Below are 13,766 nucleotides of genomic sequence, written 5' to 3' on the forward strand. Positions count from 1 at the left end.
AACTAAGTGCTTCATTGTTCTGATACTTACACAATTCCGCACTACTTGCTGGGTTTTTTTGTTTTTTGTTTAAGGCATCTGTGAAAGGATTAGGACTGTCCCCTGCTGGAAAATTTATATACATTGAAGCACAGGCATGGGAACTAAGGATGTGGGGGGTGCTGCAGCACCCCCACATTTTGCATGAGGTCCCAGCTGCTGGCCCTGCACCCAGGGTCCCGATGCTGCTGGACCCGTGCCCAGGAATCCGCTCCTGGTCCCGCACCCGGGGTCCCAGATGCAGGTTCCGCGTCCAGGGCTCTGCTCCTGGTCTTGCATGCAGGGACCTGGCTGCTGGCCCCACACCCTGGACTCTGCTCCCTCCCACAGCTGTGGTTCCAGCCTCAGCCCCCTCCCCCCACACACCTCCTGGAGCCATACCCCGTTCCTGGCCCCAGCTCTGGGGAGAGGGAGCACAGACAGGGAGGGTGTGAGGTGAAAAGTTTGGGGACCTCTGGCTTTCAGTACCCCCCAGTGTAAAAAGTAGTCCAGCGCCACTGCATTGAAGTGGTGCTTGTCTTTAAGATGGTTCACTCACTTACTTTAGGTCTGTGTAGTTTGGTACCTTATGTTGCAATTTGTGATCTTAAATAAACACAAAACAAAAAACAAAAAAAACAGCCCATCAGCCAAACTAAATTAAAACAATATCTTTAACTTAAAAAAAATTATCCCTGCAGGTATAATTACATTAGATGCAGTTGTTGCATCAAAGAGAAATAATAACAACGAAAGGTAACCTTTTCCTTGTTTAGAGAAACAATAGGTATCTGTGCTTTGATTTGTTTCTTAAGACATGAACATTCTTTCTAGATGACCTAAACATGCCTGCGAAGGAGGTGTACGGAGCCCAGCCACCTATTGAGCTTCTTAGACAGTGGATTGATCATGGTCACTGGTATGACAAGAAGGATACATCCAGGCTTGATATCGTAGATGTCTTACTTGTTTCAGCAATGGGCCCTCCTGGTGGAGGAAGGAATGATATTACAGGTAGGAAATATAATATAATATAATATATAAATAAATAAAAGACAGAAATACATCACTGTGACAATGCATTGTCTAGTTGACTGAGGTTATAGAGGGAAGCCTGGCTTGCCTAATGTTATTCAAATAGAAGACTATGAGCCTGTCTATATGAATAATTAGTTTGTGGCAAGCTGGGGTGTGAATCTACCCTGCACTGATGATGTACATTAACAGTTTGTCAATGTGCTTTGATCTAGTCCTCTTTGAAATGGGATTAGATCAAAGCATATTAATGAACTGTCTACATGGTTAGTCTTTGGCAGGCTAGCATGGGGTAGATTCACATTTTAGCTTTTCACAGACTAAATCTTTGTGTAGGCAAGTGCTGGGTTTGTATACAGATTGTAAGCCAGTGGGCAGATTCACCAGCTGGGTCATTCCAAATAAAGCCCACATACTCACATTTATTATTACATCTGAATATAAAGTATCTGTAAAAATGTGCCCAGGATAAGGATGACTGGCGTTGATTGACTTCTGCCTCACCTGATGGTATGGGAAGAGTGATGATGATGATGGTGGTGATGATTGATGATGACTCAAGTTTAAGTCCACGTCCGTTTCCTCAGGGTGGGTTTAATAATCAACAGAAGATGCAAAGGCTGAAAATAATACCAAACACTTAGGAACAGGTATGTTCTTATCACGTTAGATAACACATGCTGACTAACACAGTAAAATCCTAGTGTAGACAAGGCAGTATGTAGCTTTTGCACGTTAGCAAGTCAAGGTAAAAACTAGGGTGAATCTAAGGTTTATCTTAACTTGCTAACTTGTGTGAAAACTACAGATTGTCTTGCATTCTCCAGAATTTTAGCTCATCTCAGAGTATGTCCACAGTTCAAGTTGGGGGTATGATTCCCAGCTCGGGTAGACATACTTGTGCTAGCCCCTCACTGAGCTAGTCCACTAGAAATAGAATGTAGCCATGACAGTGCAAGCAGTGACAGGGCTAACCGCTTTGAGTGTGTGCCCATTAGAGATGTTGGGTGTGCACTGAGGGAAGCTAGTCCCTACCGCCACTCCTACTGCTATACTTCTATTTTTAGCACACTAACTCTATCAGAGCTAGCGCAAGTATGTTTACTCGAGGTGGGAATCACGTCCCCAGATCAAAGTGTAGGTATACTGTTAGCCGACGGCCAAGGATGTTTGGTGAGGTGCCAGCTATGCCCGTTTATACCATCCGTGACTTTAACCGCTAGGACGCACTGTCCCTTCGCGGCGGGCAGCCCGGGCTAGGCTGACGGATGCCCCAAGGTCCTAACCACCCGTGACTTTAACTGCTAGAGCTCAGAGCTCCTTCGCAGCGGGCAGTCAATACTGACTGACAGGTGCCCCAATGGCAACACTAAGAGCCTCTCCACACCCGTGACTTTAACTGCTAGAGCTCAGAGCTCCTTCGCAGCGGGCAGCCAGGATTGACTGACAGGTGCCCCAAGAGTTTGCCCCGTGGAGGCGGCACAACTCAACGCTAGGCTCTTAGTACTCTCACCTAATGGCCAGGCTTTAGAGCCAAAACGGCTGAGGTTCTTTAATTGTGTTGGCTGCTTTACAGTAAACCAGAGAAAACAAGTCAGGCTTATGCATAAATGGTTACCAAAACTTTATTAAGCTAGATTCTAATCATGTGGTTACAAAATTGCTAGTGCCTACTTATTTAAATGTAGAGATGTTACACACACAAACAAGTTACAAAACTGAAGCCACAATCCCAAAGAAAGAAAACAAAATATAGAGCTCTATTTCAAAATATGTGTACACTAAAGATAGGAGATCAGGTGTGGGTGCTTCTTACCCTCCTTGCATCTCTCGATTCCAGCGGTGCCAAGCCAGGATCGGTCACTCAATTCCGCGGAAAGACGAATAAGGGACAAGGCGTAGGGACCCTCTTAGCTGCAGAAGCCTTGGGAGGCTGTCACTTATCTGACCAGCAGATAGATAGTGAAAAGCACTCAAAAATCATGGTGCTGTAGGTCCCCTACTTATACCTCTGTACTCCTTTATTCTCTTTCTCCTTTCTTATGCCAAATTGAGGCTGGTCTGTCTGGGTGACGCCAGCTTTCGCAAGAGTAGTTTACACTTGCAAAGGAGAGAAACAATAAGTTTCGACTACTGGGCATTTCTTTTATCAGGGTAAATATTTTCCCACCTAGGATGTTGGTGTGTGTGCATCACGCTATTTAGTTGGGGCTAAGAGCCATGTCTGTCACAGGGCCTCTGCCTGCTGTGAGCTTAATCCTTGTATCTGCTCCCAGAGGCACATTGTAGCAGCACACCTGTGCTTTCACAGCTTCAAAGGCTGTGCTGGAATATATGTTAAGTGCCCTGTTCCTGCTTCCTCCTGTGTTTCCAGCAATGCTGGTCTGAGGGGGGGGGGGGGGGGCTGGCTGTCTGGCTACATTCCACCCCCTGATGCACCACACTACATCCCAGATTGCAAGGTGGCGGTGATGCCAGCACCTCTTGCCCTCCTTGGGGAAATCTAGAAATACCCAACAACCAAATTAGAGGATGAGGGTTCGCGGAATTGGTTAGGATCCCTTTTTAGCTCTAGGTATCTGATTTGCGTGGAGGAAAGAGCAGTGTGAATCAAACGCTTCATAATACATAAAGTTACACAAAAAACAATTACAATAATTAAAATGGTTAAAACAGTATTCACAACCGAATGTAAAAACGGGGAGAGGGAGAATCCCAAGTGTTGAGCTAACCATTGCATCCATGAGGTTTGTCCATTCTCAGCTACTGCATGTAGTGGTACAAATTCAATTCCCAGTCCATTGGTTGAATCTAGCAAGGTGCACATCCAGCAATTTGTAGCACCAGCAGCTGAGGCGATGGTTTGGATTGCTCCCCGAAGAGGATGTTCTGGTATTGCCAAGGTGACTGGAGCCAACAGAAGGATCATGAGGGCTTGCAGGAACATATCTCTGGTGGGTCGTGTTGTAGCTAAAAAAACTTATTTTAAAACCAAAAGCAAAAATTACACCTGCTATTATAAGTAATGGCAAATATATCAACAGTCCATAGTAGTCTCTAGTGATCAAACAGGTCTGCTGCATGATCCATTTTGCTGACAGGTTAGCTGGCAGGTTGCTCGGAACCATGGGACCATTCCTGCAATAAATCACATGGTCAGCCGGTCTTGGATGCGATCCAAGCCTCTGTAATGGTTATTAGCCTTTTATCAGCATTTAAGGCACTCCATACACCTTTCTCTTTATAGGCGTGCAAAATGCAGGTAAAGGTTCCCAGGGCTGGGTGTTTAATCACAACAGTATCTCCGGGAGCATACTTGGAACTGTGCAGTGGTGTTCTGGCAGGGGAGATAGCTTTCCCTGTAGGGAAGAATCCCCTGCTGATTGGACTTCCTGTAGGAGTCTGTCTGTTGTTTAATCTCTGCACCACTTCGTCCAGTCTGTCTCCCCATGTGCCATCAGTAGGCTTCAAGTGATTCTTTAGAAACCCATTCCAGCGCTCGACCATGCCATTAGATTGAGGTCGATATGGAAGGTGGAAGGTCCATTGGACTCCATGGTTAAGGGTCCATTCCCTTACAAGTTTATTCTTAAAATGCGAACCATTATCTGATTGGATTTCTTGAGGCATTGGGACACTTGCTGTTAAGCGGTTTAGTCCCATAACTGTGGACAACCCTGTTGCCAATCGGGTTGGATATGCAAAACCAATCCCTGAAACAATTTCTACCCCAGTCAAGATGTATTTCCACCTCTGCCTTGTAGTGGGCAGTGGTCCGACATAGTCGACCTGCCAGGTTGCCCATAGTGTTTTTCCATCTCTTAGCCTGGCAAACCTTTGTCCTTCTGCTATATGTTTTCTAGTCTCAGCACAAATAGCGCAGGCTTGTACCAGGTCTCTAGCCTGTCTGTGGGTGATAGGCCACCCCCTGATATGTGCTTGCCGCACTAACTCATCACTTCCTGTGTGTCCTAAATTATCATGTAACCATGAATATAAGCGTTCCCATTCTACTTGTGTGGTAAAGAGCTGGGCAGCTGCATCAGCTAAATTGTTTAACTGTGCAGCTGGGGTATTATTCCTCTGATGAGCTGAGACATGTCCTATAGACAGGGGTTGTTGCAGGGCATGCTGATATAACCACTTCCAGTATTCCAGTCCCCAGACTGGTTTACCTCCTATTTCCCAGTGGTTATTTTTCCAGTTAGTGATCCACTGAGTGGCACCTGCCCATACCGCATAGGAGTCCGTATATACTGCGGTGGCTCCTGCTTCACAGGCCAGTTTAATTGCAGCCAATTCTGCAAGTTGTGCTGACCCATCAATTTCAGCAGTTAGGGGTGCTGCAGAGGTGTCTGCAGGCACTGCTGCAGCTTTTCCCTTCCATTTTCCTTTGACCAGCCTGGCACTGCCATCAGTGAACCATACTCCCTCAGGCTTAGAAGGATCAAATGGGGCAGCATCCTTAATGGGAGACTGCTGTGGAGGCAGGCGGTATTCATCAGGCATTCCTACTTTCCATAGGGATTCCTGAATCATAGTGGGGTTTTGTGCAGTGTCTGCACTCCCTACCCTGTGGTGTATGTAAAGTGCCCATCTTTGGATAGTCATCTTTTGTGCTACACCAGGTGGTAACTCTTTCCCTTCCAATATAGGTTTAATGATTGGAAGAGGAGTGTGAATTGTGATGTCCTTATCCTGAGTTAATTCCTCAGTTTCTCTCAAGGCTGTGTAAGCTGCCAGAAGCACCTTCTCATAAGGCGTGTAGTTAGCCTGTGACCCTTGCCATGACTTGGAACCAAACTGAATTGGTCGTCTGGGAGCAGTGTCACTTTCTTGCCAGAGAGCATAAGACATTCCAGTGGCTCCCACAGTTAGGTACAAATGGAATGGGGCTTCAGGATGTATGGGACCCAGAGCCTGATAGGTGTGTATCTCCCCTATCAGTTGTCTGAGGGCTTCCTCATGGGCAGGAGCCCATTCCCAGGCAGCACTTTTCTTTAACAAATTGTACAATGGTCTGGCTATAATGGCAAAGCCAGGTACATGTTTTCTCCAAAACCCCAGGGTTCCCAAAATCTGTCTCAATTGATCTTTACTTTCAGGGGAGGGTGCCTGATTTAGCTCTTGCACAGTGTCATTAGGCACAGACCTCCTACCTCCCCATCCATACAGTACCTAAGAATTTTATCTCTTGGGAGGGACCTTGGCATTTCTCAGCTGGTAACTCTAAATTAAGGGCTTCTAGTGCTCCTTTGATTTGATTCATAGCCTCCTGTACCTCTTCTGAGGTTTTCCCACCTATTAAGATGTCATCAATGTATTGCACAGTTTGTACATTGGGTGGCAGGATAAGGTCATCTAGGACCTTTGCCAGTGCCCCATGGCAAATAGTGGGTGAGTGTTTAAACCCTTGTGGCATTCGGGTAAAAGTGTATTGTACACCTTTCCAAGTAAAAGCAAATCTTTCCTGGTCAGCTGGTTGCAAAGGGACCATGAAGAACATGTCCTTTACATCTAATACTGCTAGCCAGGGTTTATCCCAGGTTTGTATGGTGTTTACAATATCTGTTATGCTAGGGACTGCTGCAGTTAATGGTCCAGTGTTACTGTTTAACTTCCTATAGTCTATAGTGAGTCTCCATTTGCCATTTGGTTTCTTGATGGGCCACACAGGAGAATTAAAGCGAGAGTGGGTACGAATTAAAATTCCTCGCTGTTCCAAATCTTTGATCAGGTCAGTAACAGGGCTTATGGCCTCAGCTGGGGCATTATACTGCTTTGTGTTTGTTACTGTTGAGGGCGGGAGAGCAGGCGCGCTGCTAAGTAAGTTTACAGAATAGTGGGGAGGGCTTTCCTCTTCCAGGTGGGTGGCATGAGGAACAGAACTGACTCCAAAAGCCCATCTTTCCCCATTAATCCTTCCCTTCTTTCCTCTTAAAACGTCCATGCCCAGTATGTTGGCATTGCCCAAAATCACCTCATATTTTCGGGGCTGATGGTGGGGTTGCAAGGGGATATCCAGTTTTATCTTAACTAATGGGTAAGTTATGGTACTGCCATTTACCCCTGTAACAAGTACCTGTTTTCCGCCAGTAGGTGGCGAGCCCTGAAAACTTTCTCGCTTAATCATGGACCTTTGAGCCCCTGTGTCCATTAAGAAAGGAATAATGTGTTTGTCATTTACAGTTACATGTATCCGGGGGTCTTTTGCTGTTGTTTTCTCCTCTTTGGATTTAAGCTGGTTTATTAGGAGAGGAGATTGACCCCCGCAAGCTAGTTTCCCTGCTCTGGTAACTCTTGCAGTTGCTGCAGCAATGGAGTATATCGGGTGTCTGCAGGTGGGGAAAGAGGAGAGAGCTGCAGAGGTGCACTGGGAGTAGCATGAGTTGTCTCCCAGTCAGCTCTTTTAAAGGTGGTGAATAATTTTAGCCGCTCTGTGGGCAGTCCATTTATCACATCTCTGGGATAACCTAAAGCCAGACATTGTCTCCACAACTTGGCTCTAAGCTCCTTTTCCTCCTGGGTTGGCTCTCGCTTGTTTTTATGTCCTTTAGATGGTGCCCCCTTGTTTCCCTGAAGGGAACGCATCTTAGCTTTGCCTGTCAGTGCTCTGATGTCTCCGAATTCTCTAAAGTATGACACCAGAAGGTTTAGCAGTGCCCGAAAGATACTGTTATGTGCTGCAGCTTCTGATCTAAGGGACAGTGCCATAGCCCTGTGGTTACTCGGAACTCCCTTAAGCAGGGGTCTGAGATCATCTACATCTACCTGATCCTCCCATGGGCTTTCATAGGCTAACTCTTGAGGGTTTTGGCCAAGCATGCTAATGACAGCCACAGATAATAGAGCTGTTTTTACCTCATCTATGTTGGTCCAGTGCATTACTGTGGGTTCATCTCGGTCTGCTGGGTAAATTCCTCTTGCCCATTGACAAGCCAGAGACCAAAGTGTTTTAGGGGTGTTCCCCTCTGAGTGTTCCAGGAATATTCCTGCACCTAAGTTAAGGCGCTCAGTTTCTTGGGCTGTCAGGCGTATATATCCACCCCCAGTGTCCCAGAGGCGGACCAGCCACTCTATTATACCTTCCTCAGGCTTTTTAGCAAAATCTCCCTGGATTGTTTTTAACTCCATGGGAGTATATTGGCGGGTGGTAATTTTGGTAAAGTGTGTTGGAGCTTTACTCCCTTTTCCCTTTTTACCTCCCTTCTTTGTTTTTGAAGAGGTGGATGGATAATTGTCATCCCCTTCTTCATCCAGCTCTGCCCCACTCAAATTTTCCTCATGTTCTTCTGATTTGTGATGTGTGATAGCTGGTCTTAATTTTACAGAGGGACCTTCCTCCTCAGAGGAGGGGGACTCATCTGCTGAATCCCAAATGTCTCCATCCCATTCCTCAGGGTCTAGCCAGAGAGCAGTCTCAACTTTAGCCCGGTTGATACTGCGTGTTTTAGTCTCCAGCTTTTCCCTTCGTTCTATCCCTTCTTTCTCAATTAAGGGAAGTAATCTTTTCTGAAGATGTTCCATATCCCTATTCAGTGTTCTTACTCTGGTATCTAAATTCTGGCATTCCTGGCGCAGTGTGTCCCTTTCCTGTTGCAGCCTATTAAATTCTATTGACAGACTATGATAATCCTTACAGGCAGCTTGCCAAATGTTAGTAAGCAGCCACATACAAGCACCTTTTCCTTTCCCTTTCTTCATCTTGCAGGCAGTTCTCCAGTTACAGAAATGCTGCCAGATCTCTGCTGGTTTTCCCCAATATTTCTCCAGCAGTTCTTTGCTCCACAGGGGATTTCCCCATCCTTCTTGGGTCAAACTTTTCTCTAGCTCAAGGAATTCTGTGGTGTTTATCATGACTGGTTTCATTGTGTTACTGTAGTGCAGCCTATATCACAATCCTGTTCGTGACGCCAATTTCTGTTAGCCGACGGCCAAGGATGTTTGGTGAGGTGCCAGCTATGCCCGTTTATACCATCTGTGACTTTAACCGCTAGGACGCACTGTCCCTTCGCGGCGGGCAGCCCGGGCTAGGCTGACGGATGCCCCAAGGTCCTAACCACCCGTGACTTTAACTGCTAGAGCTCAGAGCTCCTTCGCAGCGGGCAGTCAATACTGACTGACAGGTGCCCCAATGGCAGCACTAAGAGCCTCTCCACACCCGTGACTTTAACTGCTAGAGCTCAGAGCTCCTTCGCAGCGGGCAGCCAGGATTGACTGACAGGTGCCCCAAGAGTTTGCCCCGTGGAGGCGGCACAACTCAACGCTAGGCTCTTAGTACTCTCACCTAATGGCCAGGCTTTAGAGCCAAAACAGCTGAGGTTCTTTAATTGTGTTGGCTGCTTTACAGTAAACCAGAGAAAACAAGTCAGGCTTATGCATAAATGGTTACCAAAACTTTATTAAGCTAGATTCTAATCATGTGGTTACAAAATTGCTAGTGCCTACTTATTTAAATGTAGAGATGTTACACACACAAACAAGTTACAAAACTGAAGCCACAATCCCAAAGAAAGAAAACAAAATATAGAGCTCTATTTCAAAATATGTGTACACTAAAGATAGGAGATCAGGTGTGGGTGCTTCTTACCCTCCTTGCATCTCTCGATTCCAGCGGTGCCAAGCCAGGATCGGTCACTCAATTCCGCGGAAAGACGAATAAGGGACAAGGCGTAGGGACCCTCTTAGCTGCAGAAGCCTTGGGAGGCTGTCACTTATCTGACCAGCAGATAGATAGTGAAAAGCACTCAAAAATCATGGTGCTGTAGGTCCCCTACTTATACCTCTGTACTCCTTTATTCTCTTTCTCCTTTCTTATGCCAAATTGAGGCTGGTCTGTCTGGGTGACGCCAGCTTTCGCAAGAGTAGTTTACACTTGCAAAGGAGAGAAACAATAAGTTTCGACTACTGGGCATTTCTTTTATCAGGGTAAATATTTTCCCACCTAGGATGTTGGTGTGTGTGCATCACGCTATTTAGTTGGGGCTAAGAGCCATGTCTGTCACAGGGCCTCTGCCTGCTGTGAGCTTAATCCTTGTATCTGCTCCCAGAGGCACATTGTAGCAGCACACCTGTGCTTTCACAGCTTCAAAGGCTGTGCTGGAATATATGTTAAGTGCCCTGTTCCTGCTTCCTCCTGTGTTTCCAGCAATGCTGGTCTGAGGGGGAGGGGGCTGGCTGTTTGGCTTCATATACCCTTAGTTACCATGAGGTAAGAACATGCCTTTGTGATGTTTTGGGGTCCACCCAGACCAGCAAGGGGTTCTGTCACCATCTTCCCTGTAACCTTGCCTGGTCTTGGTTCTGTGCGGCTATGGTTCAGATCCCACAAGCACAAGGTCTCATCCCGGCTCTGACCAACCCAGTTACTCTTTACGGGTGACATCTTCCCTTCCAAGTCCTGAGTCTCCCCAGATACGTCCTCCCTGAGTTCTTAATTAGCAGACACTCTGACCGTTCCCCTCTGGTTCCTCAACTCTGAACTTCAAGGCATGAAATTAGCCCTCCCCCCCACCTCAAGTTATCAACTCACTTTGGCATACACACTCCACAGAGTTTGTACACCAGAGAGCTGTTTGGGATTAAACTATACAAAAAGTGTATTTAATAGAAAAACCGCAGATTCCAAGATGGAATAGTAAGGGGAAAGGAAACATATACGAGTGACACAGAAACCAAACAGAGACACAGCCTCTGGCTTTGCACTTTCCTGTTAGATAAAATTCCTTTTTTAATAAGAGTCACCTATTCATAGAGGAACATGGCGTTTACAGGGTGCTCCCCCAAGGTATAGAATCATAGAATATCAGGATTGGAAGGGACCTCAGGAGGTCATCTAGTCCAACCCCTTGCTCAAAGCAGGACCAATCCCCAATTTTTGCCCCAGATCCCTAAATGGCCCCCCTCAAGGATTGAACTCACAACCCTGGGTTTAGCAAGCCAATGCTCAAGCCACTGAGCTATCCCTCCCACAACAATGCCTTAAAACAATGTACCCCCTAGCCATAGGTGGGAGGAAATCCCTCAGTTCCAAGCCTGCTTTGAAAAGGGCTTTTTCCTCCCCCCCCCTCAGTCCATGGTGAGTCATGGTAATTCGGAATGGGGATACGCCTTCCTGACTTGATGTTTGGAGCCGGAATGTTCTTTTTTATGTAGAGTTGCATCCATATCCTTCCATTAACCCCAACAGTCCACCATTTTCTTTTCCTGGACTGGACAATGGAGTTACTTGAAGCCAGTTTTGTGTAAACAACCGGTTCGGGAGGTGTCTCTACCTGCCTGACTGCTCCCTGCCCTACTGGGAGATAGAGCTGAAATTGCACCACAGTTTATGAGCACAGTTACATAAATTCATAAATTCATAACCATCATAGGTGCTAACTTCCCCTCTACCTGGTGGGTGCTCGATTCCCGCCGCCCCCATCCGCCCCAGGCCCCGCCCCCACTCTACCCCTTCCCCAAGTCCCTGCCCTGCCTCTTCCCCGCCTCTTTCTGTCCCCTCCCCCGAGTGCGCCCCATCCCTGTTCCTCCCACTCCCTCCCGGAGCCGACCTGCACACCGCGAAACAGCTGTTTGTGTCAGGCAGGAGGCACTGGGAGGGAAGGGGAGGAGTGATCAGCGGGGCCACCAGTGGGGGAGAGATACTGGGGGGCAAGGGAGAGAGGGTGGAGCTTTGCTGCTGGTGTGTGCTGAGCACCCACTAATTTTTCTCCGTGGGTGCTCCAGGGCTGGAGCACCCACGGAGTCAGCACCTATGATAACCATGGTCTGTATACGTATCTCATTTGGTGGGTTTAAGCCTTTTGGTCTCCCCTTGTGGTGTCTGGATCCTGATTGTCACAGCCTTTTTCTTAGAGAAGACAAGGCCTGAGAGTTTGAGGACTGGTCTACACGTGAAAAGTTTCACCAGTAGGAGTGTAATTTTTTGTTGACATTAGTACGCTGCTGAAAGCCCTAGTGAAAACGCAGTTATACTGGTATAAGGTACTCTATGCTGCTACAGTTTATTTCACTTTGCAGAACCGGAATAAGTTGTACTAATATAAGCACTTCTATACAGATATAACTGCGTCTACACTGGGGTGGATGGGCCTGCATTCATTGTACTGGTATACTTAAAAGCAGCAAAACTTTTAAGTGTAGGTAAGGCATTACTTTTTCGTATTGTTTTGTTTTTATGAAAGCTTTGATTCAGGAGATCAATATCGCTGCTTGAGAGATGTATCAGTACACTGTGCTGCTACATGCAGTCCGATCTGAGCCCAGATTGACAGCAGTATAAAAGCAGCCTTAGTTTAAATGAGAAGCAGGCCCTTCATGTTAAACACTGACATTCTTTTAAGAGCTATGCACAGTACTGAAGCAAAATATAACCCAGTTTATAATCTCATATCAGTCTCATCTAGTGATAGTGTCATTTTATTAAGGTGTAGAAATGTGCCTGAAAGAAAACCCTGGAACCAGATCCAGATCCAAATTGTACAGCTTGATTGTATTGCTAATAAGATGGTCACTGCTAGACAAATGATAGGTTTAAGGTGGAAAGAGTGTTGTGCAGTGCTGGACATGACTGTGTCATTCACTGTGTATTACAGGGCGTTTCACACGACACTTGAATATTATTTCAATCAACGCTTTTGATGATGACATTTTAACCAAGATTTTCTCTTCAATTGTTGACTGGCATTTCAGCAAAGGATTTGAAGCTGTATTTACAAGGTAATGGTGATATGTTTCCCGAGACTATTTTACAGAGAACATATTGTCTCAAATCTTTCATTTGCGTGCCTCACAATTAAATTCACCTTTCTCTTCTTTTTATTTATTTATTTTTTAAGGCTTGGCAAGATGATGATCCAAGCTACAATGACTATTTATAAAATGGCTGTCGAGAATTTTCTTCCAACGCCTTCAAAATCCCATTACGTCTTTAATCTTCGTGATTTCTCCCGTGTTGTTAGAGGAGTGCTGCTGTGTCCACACACCCATTTACAAGTAGGCTGCTGTTTAACTGTGTTCATAAAAACGATAGTTAAAAAAATAAAGTATTAAAGCTAAATTCTCTTCACTAACATGCACTGTAATTTTAATGGGTTTGCATGCATTTAACTGAGAGCAGGATTGGGCCTGAATATTTTGCTATGCATTTTCCTCCTCCCTCTTGATGAAGAAAAACATATTCAGATATTGTTATTATTATTATTATTTATTTATTTGCTTGTATTACAGTAACTGCTAGATCAGGGCCCTGAGGTGTTAGGCCCTGTAATATTCATAGTAGGAGACAGTTCCTGCCCCTGAACTTGCTACCTAAATAGACAAGACAAAAGGAGAAGGGAGAAAAGGATTATTATTCCCATTTTACAGATGAGGGAACCGATGCCACAAAGGGGTTGAATGGCTTGGCCCCCAAAAATGTATCTTGCTATTAACTGATGATGGAAGTTTCTATGTAATATAAAAAAGCCAAACAAAGCTATTAAGCAAGTTGGGGAACATTGTCATCCTTTTACACTGGATAAAAGGGCTGGAGTGGCATAAAGTGGCCATAAAAACCCTTGATTTATCCAGGGGAGAATTCTTCTGGTGCACAAAATGAGGAAGGCAGCTGCAGGCTGTCCTCTGAGGATCTCTGTGCCAGCTTTGATATAGTGGGCATGCAAGGGGCAAGCCTATTGGGGCAGGAGGGGTGTTTAAGGGGTGGGGACCTTTGT

General features: G+C 45.9%; 1 protein-coding gene across 1 annotated transcript in view; it reads left to right on the top strand.

Moving 5' to 3' along the window:
• Window positions 1–13,766, top strand: part of DNAH3 (dynein axonemal heavy chain 3) — a 109,601-nt gene that overhangs the window by 73,447 nt on the left and 22,388 nt on the right. Inside the window, exons 44-46 of the mRNA XM_084640998.1 lie at window positions 853–1,032; window positions 12,648–12,771; window positions 12,891–13,047. Of these exons, the coding sequence (XP_084497124.1) occupies window positions 853–1,032; window positions 12,648–12,771; window positions 12,891–13,047 (461 nt within the window). The remainder of the gene's footprint in view (window positions 1–852; window positions 1,033–12,647; window positions 12,772–12,890; window positions 13,048–13,766) is intronic.

The sequence above is a fragment of the Lepidochelys olivacea genome (assembly GCF_965140295.1).
Source record: "Lepidochelys olivacea isolate rLepOli2 genome assembly, chromosome: 10".
Classification (NCBI taxonomy): domain Eukaryota; kingdom Metazoa; phylum Chordata; order Testudines; family Cheloniidae; genus Lepidochelys; species Lepidochelys olivacea.